The following is a 16,772-nucleotide window of genomic DNA, read 5'->3' on the forward strand; positions in this document are numbered from 1 at the left end:
GGTGTAAATAAAAAGGTAAATGAAGTCTCTAAAAAACTATAAATGCATCCAATAGCAAATAGAAATTGTAAGATCATTTAAATTTCACTTTTTCCATCAACCTATATGTGAGGGAAGTATCCAAGCAGAAGCCTTGAAGCCTTGTTCATTCCACTTTCAACCCATGCCCAATTTCCACCAAAGAAGTTGATTCTCTTTTTGCCCAGAGTCTGCTTTCCCTATTCTTCTAAAACTTTAACACCAGAAATACAAATCTATCAAGGATCAGGGACCAACTGAAATCCTAATGTTCCAGACAGAAAAGAAGAAAACAAAATGGTCAGAGGCAGCCCTGAGTAATTTCGTCTTGATACTGGCTTTGATATTAGTGCTGTCTTTGCACCCTGTTTCCCTTCTTCCCTTTCTTCCTCTTTTTATCTCCAGAGATAAAGATTAAAATGTACTCATGATAAATATTATCTGCTAGGATAGAAGCTACTCTTGATACAAATAATAGAAATTCTGCGCTAGATTGGACAGCTACAACCTAGCTGTTCATGATGATTATGGGGCATTGAAGAGATTCCTCCTTGTTAGAGCTTAAAAGAGGACTATTTTTAACATTCTTTTCTCCTTTATCTTAACCATTCAATCCATGTAAGTCAAAATAATTAAAAACTTCATTTAAAAAATGAATTAAGTCTTTTAATATAACTATATGAAAAAACTAGTGAATCCATTTTTCATAAGGACATGATAAAGATCCTTGGCTACATGAATATAAAAATTCTGACAGCATTTTATGTTTGTGCTGTTGGTCCCCATAAGCCTATAATGGAAGGATGTCATGATAGGTAACACACAGATTTCTGTTGGTATTATATTAACTCAGGATAAAAGCATCCTTTTGAGGGTCATTGAGGTAGCATGACTGAAACCCAGGCTGTCCGAGAAAATACAGGGTAGCAACCCTAGTTTTTAACAAATGTAGGACAGAAATCCTATCTCTTATTTATATGCATCAAAAGGTAGCAGGGCTTCATCTTCTTGCATTTTAAATTCTTCCTCAACTACTTATTTGGAGATTATGTTGCTTAAATACACTCCAAGTCCACTTCTATTACTTAAATGAAGTTTCTGAAGAGGTTTTTAGGTATAAAGGAAGACCATGAAATATGGAGATGAATCTCTTCACTCCCAGTGCAACCCTCTAACATCATTTCTTGCATAAAAGGGCAAAGGTGTTCATTACAAATCTTTAACATTTTAAAGATGGATAAGACTTATGAGAGTATCAATTCTCTTTGGACTACACAAGCAGCATTCATATTTGTTCTCCTACTGAATATGTAAAAATAGCTCTGTGGGATAGATATTAGTTCTACTGTATGGATAAAGAATTGAAACTCATTTTCTAAACCAGCCTGCACTAGTCAGTGCCAGTCTTAAGTTTCTTAACTTTAGGGTAATTCTCATTTCACCACGGCAGAGAGGAATCTTTCGGACCAAGGACTGTTCCTCTGCCGTATTCAGATATAAACGAAGTGAGACTCTGGTGTATTTTACCACCTCTTTTTCTTTCTCACTCTCCTTGTTCATTCTCCAACCAGTAAGTCTCATTTGCAGGAAACTTTTCTACTGTACTGAACTAGGGAGAGATTAAGACAAAATTGGATTTTATTAATGAATTCTTAAGGACTGAGGTAAAGCCTGTAAAATGAGAAAAAATGACTCGTCATCATATTCTAAGATCAGTAGGGATGGTCCCCTGGGTCACCCTAACTGCAGCCAGACCAGCAAGAAAATAAAAGAGTTATAGTGTCATAAGCATCACCAAAACTGCTCTTTTGAAACTTAAAGGTAATAACTCTTCCCCAAGGAGGCATGAATGTAATTTTTGTTCCACCCAGAAAACTATGGGCTCTAAGCGTCATAGGGCTGCAGCTGCACAGCAGTTATGCCATGACCTCTCAACATGTTTCAAGAAAAAAGGAAGTTTTGTTCTTTGGGCCTCTGTTACATAGTGATAGCCAACTAAAGCCACTTCCCTTTTCTGTTTCTCCTCTGGGTGAAGAGTCACAAAAGAGAGACAGTAATGTGGTCAAAAGACATTAGATTAGGCCTCTTCTGTTCTGTTACTATCTTACTTCCAAAGGTTAAATAATTTTAACCTAGTCACTTCATTTTTGTTCCTGTGAAACCACAGGAACAATAATTAGCCATACTTTTCAGAGGCCATGATCCTGAGTTATAATTTCGGTTCATTAAAATATTAAGAGAGTGATGATCCACAGCACATAACCCATCTTCCATCCGCAGACTCCACGTTTGGCTTTAATTGAATACAAGCTTAGTATCTGCCATTTTCACATCTCATGATCTCTAGCCCCTCAATTCTTCCTCTTTCTAGGCCAGTTAGAAATCTACACATTACTACCTTGCTTCTTCCCTGTCTGCCTCAGCCACTTACAACTTCAGGGTTCCTATAACTCCATTTCACCAGTCATTCACAGACGGTGAGTTACAAACATTGAAGCCTGCTCTGAATACAGAGTGTACCTGGGCCTTTTTGGTTTTCAATAGCCCTGCCACACTTTCCTCTAGCAAATCTTCCAAAGCAGTCATTTGAAATTATTTCTATCTTCTAAAGTTTCCAATAACACTCAGCCTTCTTGAACATTATTTGCTAGAAAGACTGAGAGTATTTCTACCAACTACCACCTATATCCCTCTATCATACTGAAATTTTTTATGCGTTTACTCCCTCCTAACTGCCCTGCTGTATCAAACTAAGTGTCTTTCAACCCTTCTATGTGGGATCTTCAATTTTTTCTTTCTCTTCAAGGACCCCAATTTACGTCATCTATACACTTTTATGATCTCTTTTACTCTACCTTTTTAGTATTTATAATAACAACGAAAACACATGTCTAAGCTTTCTTCCTTCATGACTAGACCACTATAAAAGAGGCTACACTTGCAGTCCCACATATACACCTATGCAATTTCTTGCCTCCTCCCCATCCTCCATCCTCCATGAATATTCTCACATTTTCCTAATCACCAAATCCAGTATTTTTTCTTGGCTTGTATCCTTCTTGACTCCTCTGTGGCCCTTTAGACTCAACACAATCAAAACTGAGCTGAATATTTCTCTTCTTTTCCTTTCCTACCATTGCTGACCCTTTTCATTTCTTTCAGTTAAGTCAAAACCTTCCTGTCATCATTACCCAACTCAGTGATTAAGTTCCCTTCCTTTTACAAATGTTATATCAGGATCACTCAGTTCCTTCCTTTCCATTTCTAAGTCAGACAACATCTTCACTCAACACAAGTCAACACATTGCACAAGTTTCCTAGCTTCTTTTTGTTAAAGTTGCCTACATAAACCTTTGATTGTCTAACAACACCACCAACAACAAAAAATCAAATTTGTTATCCTAAGAAAGAAAAACTGGCTCTGGCCTATAAGTTTTCTTTCTTTCATTTCATTCATATATTTCTGAACTCTGGGAGAATTCACAGTTCTCAGAATACATCTTGTACTTTCTAGCCAGTTTGCCTGTATCAGGCCAGCCATAACGTTTAACAGAGTCTTTACTTATTGGAGTCCTATTATTGTTTGCAGGATTTGGTAAAGATGCCATGATTTTCTCTCTCTCATTAGCTGCAGGTTTAATACTTCTCTAAACTTCCATAGTTTCCATGTGCTTATCTGCTTCTTTCTTAAGCTTATCATTTTTTAATAATATAGTTACTATGACCTTACCTTATTATTTTTATCAGATTATAAATTCTTGGAGACAGTGATGATGGTGATAATAATAACTGTAATAATAATCTCCATAGTAACAAACTCCTTCCATATTCCAGATCTTTGCAAAATGTGTAGCTTCATGACCTCAGCAACACTATAAGGAACATCTCTACTTTCAGATATGATTAAGTAATGTGCCCAAGGCCAATACCTACAATGTGGCAGAGCCAGAAATTTAATTTAGGGTTGTTGGATTTCTAAAGCTATGTTCCTACCTCCTATGTGGAGTATCTTACCACTTATAGATCAACAGAGAGCCTCTGAATAAAACATGTTCCCTATAAGTCCAAGCAGACAGGGCAGTTTACCTACCTATATTCCCTACTCACTGACCCCATTTGGTCAATACATACCTCTACAGGGAGAAGAAACAGCTTAGACTCTAACTCTTAAAAGATGAAACCAGGATAATGTTTTTATGCCTCATGATTAAATAGAATATAAAATGCAAAGAAAAGATCTAATTCACTGGGATTAAGTAATGGCCTAACTTTCTCTCTTTTCTTGGAACCATGAAGGTTAAGAAGGCAATGAATCAAGGCCACTTTAACAGCCTTACTTAGATAATTTAAACCACATTTAGACATAGCCTCCAATAATTCTAGTTTCTAAGGCTCTGACATCAGCCTTGTGAAAACATGATAATTGTACTCTGCTGACAGAAACAGAATCAATGTAAATTTAGTGCCCTACTTTACATATGAACAAGCAAAACAATACATGGCACATATAGATATCAATGTAAAGAAAGTAGTGGTTGTGGCTTTTATATATAAGCAGCTAAAAGACTATAGTCCTCTGAGAGAAATGTCATTATGTAGCCCAAATCCCATCACAACAAATACCTTTACAACAGAGATGTCTGTATAACAAAAAAACCCTTTCAAGCTTTGGCTGACAGCCCATGTATTTCAAGCAATATTTGATGTGAGTTGGAGTTCACAGTAATGGGAATTGACCTGTATTTCCAAAGGCAAGATTTAAATCATTTCACCATAACTCCTATTCCATGATACCATGGGCTAGAGTGATGTACAATCCAAATCCGTGAAATTAAAAACTAAACACAAATAGAGAACCAAAATCCATCCTGACTTTAAAGGGTGAAATTCTTTCCTTTCACTTGAGATCTCTCAGGTAAAGAAAAGGGCTCTGACCAGAATCTGGAAATGCAACAGATACAGCTGATTTTGGATCTCATCTCGATGAGTGGTGAAATGGTACATACAGGAAAACAGAGAGACTATGTTCAAATTTCACTCTTTCGCTTACTAGCTGGGTAAACTATATTTAGCTATATTTCTTATCTTTTGAGTCTCTTCTTATCTGTAAAATGTGATTAATACCACTTACATTTAGATTTTGGTAAAAACTTTAGTATCATACATAAAACTCCTAACAGAGTGCATGATATTTAGCATGTGCTCAAAATAGTTCCCTCATCAGGCTTCCTTTCTTTCCAAGAACTTGAGCTTCTGCATACTATTTTCATGAAATTAGTTAGAAGACCTAGTAAACAAAAGTTAATAGAACATACAATCTCATATGGAGTCTTGGTAATTGTTACTCCAGTGAACAACCAGGAAATGAAAGAAAATGATAAAATGACACGCACAAGTATTTATTTGACTATGAAAAACACCTTTTTGGCCAAGTGAAGATATACGTATTCAAAATTAAAATGCAAGTAACTAGTCATCATAACAATAAATGAGCTCTGATTATGTTGTCAGAGGTCATTTTGAAAAATGCTGATAACCCAAAATTCGGTCACATTTTCGTGGTCAAGGACGAAATGCTGTTGCTACCCTGGCCTAGTTTTCTTTTAGGTGCTATTCTAAGTGGCAGGAGGGCCCTTATTTTGGTGACTCGGCAGCAGTTCTAGACTTTATATTCTTCTCAGCAGGATACTGTGAAATTATTAAAACCAACTCTAGTTTCTCCATTTGGGAAATATGCAGCTAACTAGCTTCTAAAAATATTCACTAATGGCTCTCAAAATTACTCTAATTTATGAGGTTTTTTATTTTAATGATTTTTGATACCTGATTTTTTGCTTTTCAAATTATAGATCAGTAGAATGTGATGACAGAATTCTATTGCTTTTTGAAAACAACTTTGTTATTATACAAAATATTTTGAGATAGTTAACTTGAGTCAAAATCTGAAGGTGTGTTCATCTCTATAAAATGAAGATTTGCTAGGGGCTTTAAAATTCCTTACAAAGCTTCGTAAGCCTTATTAAACCTTGGGAACTATTGGGAACAAGTGATTGCTCAACATTCCTCAGAGTCACAGGATGTGAGTCTTAAAGATTTCTTAGTTCTATCTTTTTATCTTGCAGGAACCAAAAGGCTCAAAGAAAATTATTGTACCATGTTCATGTGTTCAACTTAAGTGTACATACAAGCCAAATAATGTGGTTTCTTATATGATGTACAATATAAAAATAAGAACTGATTGGACAGAAATATCCAGGCATAGAGGAAAAAAAAGATCCATAGAAAGACAGAGAAACTCTGAGTAGAGAGATCAAGAGATCAACAACAGGGAAACAACATAATTATTAAGGTGAGAAGGTTAAAATAGTGAGAGACTTAGTGGTTGTAGCACAGGAGCTACTTGAAATTCAGCCTGCACAAAGCTTCCAAAGTAGGGATGAAATACACAGAAGCATCAACCTGGTACAATGGTTCCTGGCCTCTATTCAACTTCCACCCCCATCATCTTAAAATGGAGGCAGTAACAACCACCAGCTCACACACTTTTATCTTGCCACTGATAAGGGCGTAAACCTCAAGCATTTCTGAAGGTGTGCTAACTATCTCAAGCCACTAGGGCACTAATCCCTGGCTCCAAAAAACACATTTCACTTAATGATTCCCACCTAACCCCAAGATTGGAGGTCCCTCCTAAAAGTGAATCCTATCTTCCTCACATCACTGGCACCACACTAACAGTTTTGAGACAATAAAATACCATTGTGATTACAAGAGAAATTAGGGGAAGGTAGCACAGAAAGAGTTAGCTTACTGAAACGCCAAGGCTGAGAAACACTGTTCCTCAGAGAAATAGCCACCCCACCCAAGAAGAGCCAGCACTCTTAGAAAGTGGTCTCATGGGAGCCATCAGGCACCTAGACAGAGGCTCACATTCCTCCTCTCGCCCTCTCCAGTTCCACCTGTCCCAGCAGGCGGGCAGGCGGGCGGGTGCGCAGGGAGGAGCCTGGAGGAGCAGCCAGAGCACAAGGGCTGCCAGCACCAGCTGCTCCCAGCCTGTCCTCCTCCCTCTCTGCCGCCCTCCCTTTCTCCCGCAGGCTGAGGGCTCTGGGTGGCCCTAGTCAGTCCAGTGATGCATATAACACTCACAAAGCCCACCTGGACATCTGAGTGGCCCCTGCCCCATGCATCCCACACTCTGTACCTTTACTCTGGGGAGGGTTCTGACTTCGGTCCCGGAGGACGTTGATCTGGTAGACGGCTCCATAAGGCTCAAAAAGTTCTTTCAGCTCCTTTTCCGACCATGACCGGGGGATCTGTCCGACAAACATCTTAATGGCATCTGGGTCTGGTTGGTCTGAGTGATCCAAAGCTCCGTTCATCTTGTTGGCTGTGCCGTTACTGTCAAAAACGGAACCAGGAGCCAGAGTTAGGGCTGCAGGGTGAGGGACAGGAAGAAAAAAAAATGTAGGGGTGAGGGGGTGGGGAGGCGGAAGGAGGAGGGAGAGGAGCACGGGGAAAGTGCCTAATGAGTCGTAGAAATTTGATGAACTAAAACAAAGCACAGGCACCATTAGGTTGCTCCTTAGCGGCAAGCTAGGCTTTCACTGCATGCTGCTGTTCAGCATCGCTGCTGGAGCACAGGGCAGGAGCTGGGCTGCCTGTCACCCAGGGCGTGGACATCTCAGAAACCGGCTCAGGAGGCAGCTGCAAGTTAAGTGCTGGTCTCAGTCTGCAAAGCTGCCATCAATGCATCGGCAGCATTATCAACCCTGCGCTGGCTATCGTTGGGAAAGAAAGGCAGGGCTGGATTGCTGCTGGATCCCACCCCCCCCCCCAACATACACACACTCCCCGCCCTTTTTTGGAGGTTTTTGGAAGAGAGGGGAGAGGTGGTAATAATAAAGTCACATGGAAAGAAAATGAAACACTTGGCAGTCCCTCAGATGACTAATGCAAGATGCTGGTGATGAATTTGCAGAGTGCGCGAGGCATCCATGTGTGCATCAAATTAGTACGTTGTTGCTGCTCAGAATGGAAAGCGCTCCAGCTATGCAGCTCTCTGCAGCTGATTGGCTGCCTACACTGGAAAAAAGGCCAGAGCTGGGGGGGGGGGCTCTTTAAAAAGCACATTGTTTATGGGACCCAGGCACAAAGGGTTTAATTCAGAGAGGCAAAGAGATCTCAGAATTGACTGCTTTGTGCTTGGGAAAAAAAAAAAAAAAACTGAAAAAAGAAAAAGAAAGAAAAGAAAAGCAGCCCCAGAAAGTTGAGTTCCCACTAAAGGACACAGAATATTTCAAATCTTTCACACTCCATAAATTGCTGTCTGTATATCTGACTTCCAGATGTTGCACTTAAGCTCTAAACAATCACACGTTTGGGAAAGAAAAAAAAGTACCTTTTCTTCTCCTAGCTTCAGTAAATATTTGTGGTTGATAGAAAGAATAAAACCATAAGCTTTCACTTATCTGTCTTCCTAATGTTGTTTCCCAAACTCCCATTTGGAAGAGAACGCTTGCTTGAGCTTGCAATTCCGGTCACCATCATGTAAGACATCCCTTTTCTACTTGAAGCTCCTCCCCATTTAAACAGACTAAATAGCAAAGCAAACTGGTCTCCTTTCTTTCTATCCCTGCCCTCCCTTCTATGCTCCGGAGACCCAGTTCTGGTGGTGAGAGGGCTGCCTCTGAACAGCGCTCAAGTGCAGTGCTGTGTTCTTGGGTTAGCTGCTCTGCTTGGGAAGATAGAATGCAGCTAAACAAGCACAAAGCTCGCAGTCACAGTACTCAAAGGGTCTTGTCCAGAATACCCCTCACCCAGAAGTAAAAAGGTCACAAAGGGGACAAACTGACTAAAACTAAACTGCAAATAGCAGGTGTGATTTCACTGGAGCCTTGGGGAAATAGTAAAAAGGTATTCAAAGATCTTAAGTAGAATTCCTAATTAGGTTGTAATAAACAAAAAAGAGCACTTTGAATCTGCTGTGGGTCTAGGCTAGTTGTGAGCCCTTAAAAAAGAATGAACAAAAAGCATCAATGGTTAAAAAACCAAAGATATACAAAAAGGAGAAATCCTTGATTAGATTTAATCCACAGAGGAAAATGATGTCAAATATGCTTCGTTAGGTCTTGGCTTCAATTGCTATTTCTCCCCACCCCCTTCCAGTTTTATCACCCACTTTATTTTCTTATCCTTGAGATAAACAATCAGATTGTCTAACTTGAAGCATTTTTTAGAGCTTCCTCTAATCAACCTTATTGTTATAAAAAATGTTCTGCTGAATAAAATATTGAGCACGAAATCTTCTTTCAACAATTTAGGTATAATACAATGTTTGTTTATATTAGAGCTAGATCGTTTATCTTGTTCTTATGCACCTATGCTTTTTTTCCAGTCATTCTTTGAGAATTCAACAGACACTTTAACCTGTGGAGCTGTGATTACAGAAGGGTGGAGGTGGCAGAAACTCATGCTGTACAGATTGTAGTGTTCCTAGCACATTGAGAACTGAGAGTGTGGTAAGACTTATTTCTGGGACAGGAAGGCTCGTGGTTATCGCTATTGACAACCAGCAGAATGCAAAGAGGAAGGTATTGCCACAGGTCTCAGTTAACAGAAAACGGAAGTTCAAAAACTAAGGCTGTTGCATGTTGTCTGTAATGAACACGATTATTGTAATGGAGGACTTCTATCTAGTTCAGGCTGGCCTTGAACTCACTATGTAGTTCAGGAACTTGAGGTGATCTATAACGGAGGATTTTAAAGTGATACTTGTTCTAATATTGAAACTTTGAAGTCTAGAGCAAGCATCCCTCTATGTTTCTATAAATCAGAGGTCTTTTATACTTTCTGAGAAAATACAAAGGAAAGTTGAGAAGGGAGCTCCAACCTTACACCTTTGGTCTCTTCATAGGTAAGCACTGTATTTATAATTCTTCTCAATCAGCCATCCTTCACAAGTGCACAGAGGCCTCTTACCATCATAAGGCAGTGTTGTGTAGTGGCTAAGGGCATGGTCTCAGACTCTTGGCGCCACTGTCGTAACTATGCTACTTCACACCTCAGACCCTTCATCTGTAAAAGAGAAATACTAGACTCTACCTCAGATTTAGATACTTAGTATAAGACATGGCACAACATTAAGTTGTAATTAATTCCAAAATTAATACCTTCTTTGTATGTGTTGCATTTGAAATGACCACCACAAATTTATTTTAATCCATTTTTTACAGTATAAACTCAAAATTTTTATCCTAAGTAATAATAATACATATCTTTTATACGCCAGCTATTGTGCTAGGCACTAGCATATTAAACACTGTGTATCCTCATATAACCCTACAGGAAAGTAGCATTTTTCAGATGATAATATGTAAAATATATGTTCCTTCCCTTTGATTTCCAGCTGATAAACTGTAGCACTTGGTCTCAAAGTACAACATATTTCTAATTTGGTATGTAGCCAAGTATTCTATCTAGTGTAGCGTGGGTTGACTGTGGACAGTTCATGGCAAACCAGTTCAAACACAAAGTCAAGAACAAATCTTACTGGGTCCCTGGAATCATGCTGTCAAACAAAAGGCAGCACTGAAAGAAATCTTCATGAGTATCTTTCCTCTTTCTTGAGAAAAAGATGGTGTTAAGTGCTGAATTTAAAGAGTCTTTTATCACTACTTTAAAACCCACATTTTAAAAAATCATCACATAAATGTATTTCCTTTCCATAGATTCCTTTCCTCTATTTTACAGTCATATAGATGAGCACTGTCATCCATATCTACACCTTTTCCTGTCTACCATTTTGCAAATATTCCAAAGATCTGCATCATGTATTAAGGGACGAATAATCCCTTAATAAATACAACCACCACCTCACCTTCCCAACGAAAAGTTTTTTGTGTAGAAAAGCCATCATATCCCACTCTATACCCATTATAACTGAATCCCACACCCTGGTACACATGCAGTTTAGTTACTTTCACTGTAATACACCCAAGCTCCTCCTCCTTGGACTCCTAACTTCCTAGCTAATATTCATCTATAGTGGAGGTTCACTGACTTTTGTTTTTCTTTTGTCTTCATGGGGACATAGGCACAGAAATGTTTAGGCAAGACCAAAATTATTTTTTTCAAGTCAAAATTTTGTGAATACTTGTCAGGGGCTGCAGAGAACCAATGTGCTGCTCTTCATGGAGCAGTAATTATGGGAATAGTCACCCTAAGTCTCAGCAAGACTGAATAAGACCTCTATTTAAGAGAATTTTACTGGCTTAGAAAATTAGACTAACTCCATTCTTTCCCTAGCCATCCTCAGCGCCCAGTACAGTGCCTTTTATAGCACAAAAATTCAGATTCAGATTGTATTTATTGAGGGCCTTCTCTTTGCCAGAAAACTTTGCCAAACACTCAGAATACACTATCACTAGAGCTCCAGTTGAAATCATCTTGTTTTTGGAGATGAAACAACTAACAGTCACAGAGGTAGTGTGCCTTTCCCAGTGTCATGCCCTTAAGGAAACATGACTTCAGAATGTGAATACTATGACTTAAAGGCCAGTTGCTATTCCTTACTATTCCATGAACTGGGTTTCTCTAGAGTAATATTTTCCATGGACTCTGTGATCATTACAGGCCCTGGTCACAGGCAAATACATCTCTTCTGGAACCTCACCTGCAAATTCCAACAAGATCCTGAGTGCCAATTCTGCTTTTGCCCTTAGCAAGGAGCCAACTATAAGGCTTCCCTAGGATTGATGCCATATGGAATTGGACCACAAAAGTCATAGGGCATGAAGCCAGTGGATATTGTTGGTATCAGTCTGAGAGCCAAGATGAAAATGTAATGATGTTGGGGGAAAAAAAATGAGAGTGCTTACTTTTTGCTTTTAGCACAGCATTGACCTACTTCCCTACTCTACTTTCTAGTAAAAAGAACTAGATCAACACAGGATATGCAAAATCTTCTAAGGTTATTCTAAAGAAATAAAATAATATTTTAAAAATAATAATTGAGCTGGGGCAAGGGGTCAGTGGTAAATTGCTTGCCTACCATGTGTAAGCCACTGCCTACTCCTTCAAAAATATTTTTTTCAACAGTCTCTATTAATTCCAGGATGATAAGCTTCTCTAAGACCTAGTAATTTGCAGGTTTCCATTTGAGAATTGAGAGTTCTAATCTTTTTTGTCCTTGGATAACTTTCTGGGTTATAGTTCCTTTATATAAAAGAGAAAGAACAATAAACGTGTAAAATGGGTATCAGAAATAGCAAGTGGTCATAAATAATTATATGCATGCCAAAAAACAACATAAAATTCCACTTCAACATGTATACTAAACCAAAAGTTATGCAAAAAGATCAGTTAAATTGGAAGGCTTTTGTCTAAAGATAGACAATCTCTTTGGTACTCCACTACTTGTTTTTCTATTATTCTTTTTATTTCTTATAATGACCTTTAGCAGCACTAACTCTGTGCTGTGATGGAAATGATTGATATCTACATAATCCAATACAGTAGCCACTAACTGCAAGCGATTACTGAATACTTGAAATGTTAATGATGCAAAAAAGAACTGAATTTTTAATTTTATTTGAATAGTTCTATTAGTGAATATACTTGTCACTTTCACCCTTCAATCAGTCAATCTTAAGAGTTCAGATTCATCTAACTTAGATTCAATCAATCTTAGAGTTAAGATTCATCTAAACACATTATTTCATGGAGAACTGTTCTCCAAAAGTAGGAAAGCAGGCCAAGAAATGAGATCAGTGCCAAGGCATCTGACTGTGGATCCATAGGTAGTGGGCTGGTAGGCAAGCAGAGTACTTGTTTTGGATGAGGATCAATTTAATTGGGATGTCTGACAATCTTGTGACCATTCTGAAACTCAGTTTCCTCACTTGTATAACAGAGAGACAAAATAGATTCCATCTGTTTCTTAGTTTCTATAACTGTGGTAATATTCTGAATATGGAGACTGACTTATGGAAAAGATAATTTAAGTAATATGACCAGGTGCCTAAAACCTTGATGTGATTCACCTTCTAAAATTTGAGTTCCCTAGGCTCACAGGCAGCTACATGTTGGCCATAAGGTGTCATCTATACCACAGGCCCAGATGGAGAATGAGTGGCTACATCGCAGGGGTGCTGCCAGAGAATCATCTCTTTCAGTTTATGCCAGGGCTCATCTTAATATCATAGGTGCATTCTTGTCAGTTCAGTCAGTGACAAGGCACTCATTCAAAGGGCTGGGGAGTCATTTTGTAATATTCACTGTTCTTTTTTTTTTATATATACTTTTTTTTTTTAATCGGAACTGGAGATCGAACTCACAACCGCCTGATTGCAAGACAGGTGCTTTTGCCGCTGAGCTAAATCCCCAGCCCCAATATTCACTGTTCTTAAGTAACAGCACACAAAGAAATAGGCTCTGTTCAGTTATCACAAGAAGCTATCTAAGACTGAGCATAGAAGGAAAAAAAAAAAAAAGACCTGGCAGTGGCCCTGACACTGCTGTTGGCAAGCGATTGGGCATGAAATTTATCACTGTTAACTATCTTCTATACTGTCCACCTTGGTGGTGTTGGTTATTTAAGAAGAGTCTTCTCTTCTTTGTAGACTCAGCAGCTCTTCCCACATAGTCCTCTGGAGAATATGTCAGAAACTGTGACCCAAAGCACCCCTGGGAGGCTCACTATCACTCTAAACTTAGCACAGCCCCTTGGTTTATGAAGAGGAATCAGTTGTCATTCAACCTCAAGCTCTGGGAATTGAAACTCATTTTAATTGTACCATTTTATAGTTACCAAGAGGAAAACCTCCCTCTTCTCTGACTGCCTTTCAACAGGACAATTTGATACTGTCCTGACACAGCTGGTATACCATGATGGTGGGTAGTTGAATACTTAGGAAAATTTCCTGCCTATCTGTTGTATCACCAACAGGACCTGAAAATAATGATGCCCCTATATTTACCTGAAAGGTATTTATTATGTGTATCAAAACCTTTTGAGTCACACCATGCAAATTATGGACTAAGTCCCCAAAGCTCTGAGATGAAACAACAGTACATCAGTTAGTGAATGCTCATGGAAGATCAATGCACCAAATAACACCCGAAGAATCCAAAACCCTTCCCCAATGCTCAAACTTCAAGTAAATACATTTGGGCTCGTCTGAAAAAAATATTCAAGATCCTTTTATGTACACATACACATAATATGTTCTTAAGTTTGGTCAAAATTAGAAAAATAATCATTTCTTAAGAATATGGACATCTTTTTTTTTCACAGACAACTAAGACAGACTGATTTGTGATGGGCATTTTGCTAGATTAATGGAATTAAGGTTGAATTGTATTTAGTCAAAGGTTTAAAAACCATACAGCTATCTACCAGGAAAAATACAGCCATAACTCCTGGGATCTGTTCCTGCAGAAAAGGCCACAGAGCACAAGCATTTGGACTTGCCAACTATAAGGGAAACCTGATTACCTCATCTCACTTTGACTGCCAGTAAAAAGCAGAAAGCTGGAAAACTCCCACAAAGAAGTAAATTTGGAGGCATGCAGGGGGTACCTGATGGCTGAACATACAATAACCCTTGCTGGGAAAGCAGTGAGGCATTGGCTATAGACAGCCCCCACTTTAAAACTCATTTCCTTTCATGATTTATCAAAAATAGTCCAGTGGACTTCAGGCCAGGTAGGAGGCATTTGCACATGGAGGGGTAGGTGTTTCAGGTGAATTTATAGAAATAGCAACGGGGAAATAATCATCACAAAGAAGATTTATAGAGGACTTCATATTTCCAAAGTGCTTTAGAGGCTCACACTGATGAATCAGTCCTTTCCCATGACTGAGGTTACTATCACCGGCCCCACCTTACAGATGAGGAAACCCCTTAGGCTAGTTATCTCTGTTGAGGAGAAGATATCAAGGGTGCCACCCCAGTCTGACTGACAGCTGAACACTACTGAATTGGCCTGTATACTGTGGATAGATAATCAAAATGGCACTTTTGGATGATTGAGACTTTTGGATGATGATTAGTTTGGCTATCAATTAACTGAAAAGTAAGTCATTACAAAATGAAGACAAACATGAAAGACTCAATTTGGGCATCCATTTTCCAAACTGGATATTGATTAAGTAATGAAAGGAGATACACATCAGGGGCCAAAAAACACAAATACAATGCTTGGTTGCCTACATACTAGATTTTAGCAGTTGCGCTTCTTAAGGCAAAATGACGTCTGCCTTAGCCACTAGTGAAAATATTTGCTTGATTTTTATGAAGAGACTGCAGTCAAGACAGATCCATAACACTCTCCACTCACTACAGAAGCCTTTGGTAGCCAAAGTGGACAATTCCTCCACAGGGAATTTTTAAAATCCCAGGAGTTACTCTCATACAAAATCTTTTTCTGTTCTTCTCATACAGTTAAGACTTACTTCATGTCAGGCATGTAAAGGCTGAATGAGAAAAGGCTGAAAACAACGTAAGCCATTAAGCTGCTCCTAGCCAATGAGAAGAGGTAGTCATATAAACATCAAACCAAATTCCAACATAATATGGCCTGGAGTGTATACAGGCTAACAGTGAGCCAGAAACAAGTGACAAATGCAGCCAAAGAAGAAGACGGGAAATTCAGCAATCTAAACTACACTGTATTCCTATGGTCAATGTTTAGATAAAATATGAAAAAAATAAATTGAAGCCATGGAATGGTAAGTTATATCATTTCATTTGGTAGACAATGTAACTGAGAGAAACAAAGAGTAGAAAAAAGGTGGTTCTAATGAAAGGGCTGGGAAGCTAAGCAGCCCTTAGGAGTGTGTCTGTCTCTAGCACCAGAAATGGATGTGAGACTTGGTGAGCATGCAGGAGACCATATCCTGAAACAGACTCTGGCAGGGATAGAGGTCATGTGAACTACTGGCCTCACACAGGGAGCATAGTCTAGTTCCTCAGTCCATGCTTCAGATGCCATATCCTGGGAGCCTGTGGTGTAAAGCCATTTCTGTCTTCACCTTCATACTCTGTGTGAACTCCTGGACAGAGGTTACCAGTTCTCAAATATCCCTTCCTTTCACCAGGATACTATGAAAATACCTTTTCTGGGCTTGACCATTCAGCTGTAATGTGACAGACACTGCAGCATATCCTTCAACCCAGCACATTGAAAATTAACTTTTCCATCTTCTTTTAGCTCCAGAGAGGTTTTACACTCAAATTCCATTGTTTTCTTTTACTGGCTCAAATACCCACCTGTCTCTCATCAATCTGAGAACAGGCACAGTGTCTCACACAGAACATTCATGTAACACAGACAGACTGTTCTCACCTCTTCCTTTCTCTGACTGCTGAACCTACAAAGGCAATAATTAACTGAATCCCTAAAAAGCCCAAGTTGGCTGAAATTCTTGATGACAGGAATGTCTTATTTAATCACTGATTCAAGAAACATTTATGGAATGACTCCTATAATCCAGACACTAATCAAAGAGCCGGGGATACAGCAATTAGTGAAATGGGGTAAGATAACTTTTATATACCTGTACCTTATATTCTACAGCAAGACATAACATAAGCAAAATAAATAAATCTATCTTGTACTAGAAAGAGATCACTTTGATGGGCAAAAATGAGACAGGGAGAGGAGGTAAGGTATTAAGGGGTTAGCTTAAATAAGGTAGTCTGAGAAGACCTTGTTTGGAAGGTAGATACAGTGCCTTGAATTTAGGCTCAGTA

The 16,772-nt window shown here is 38.9% G+C and overlaps 1 protein-coding gene across 19 annotated transcripts in view; it reads right to left on the reverse strand.

The window, feature by feature from the left end:
* Celf2 (CUGBP Elav-like family member 2) overlaps window positions 1-16,772 on the reverse strand; it is a 799,248-nt gene that overhangs the window by 151,413 nt on the left and 631,063 nt on the right. For 18 of the 19 annotated variants that reach the window (XM_063260461.1, XM_063260462.1, XM_063260463.1 and 15 more), the window contains one exon: window positions 7,220-7,416. In XM_063260461.1, the coding sequence (XP_063116531.1) occupies window positions 7,220-7,397 (178 nt within the window). In that variant the 5' untranslated portion in view covers window positions 7,398-7,416. Of the gene's footprint in view, window positions 1-7,219; window positions 7,417-7,586; window positions 7,823-16,772 lie in introns of those variants that run through there. The other variant, XM_063260465.1, reaches the window with a different exon arrangement.

The sequence above is a fragment of the Cavia porcellus genome, unplaced genomic scaffold, assembly GCF_034190915.1.
Source record: "Cavia porcellus strain 051 isolate PalLab524CR breed Dunkin Hartley unplaced genomic scaffold, mCavPor4.1 scaffold_13, whole genome shotgun sequence".
In the NCBI taxonomy this organism is placed as follows: domain Eukaryota; kingdom Metazoa; phylum Chordata; class Mammalia; order Rodentia; family Caviidae; genus Cavia; species Cavia porcellus.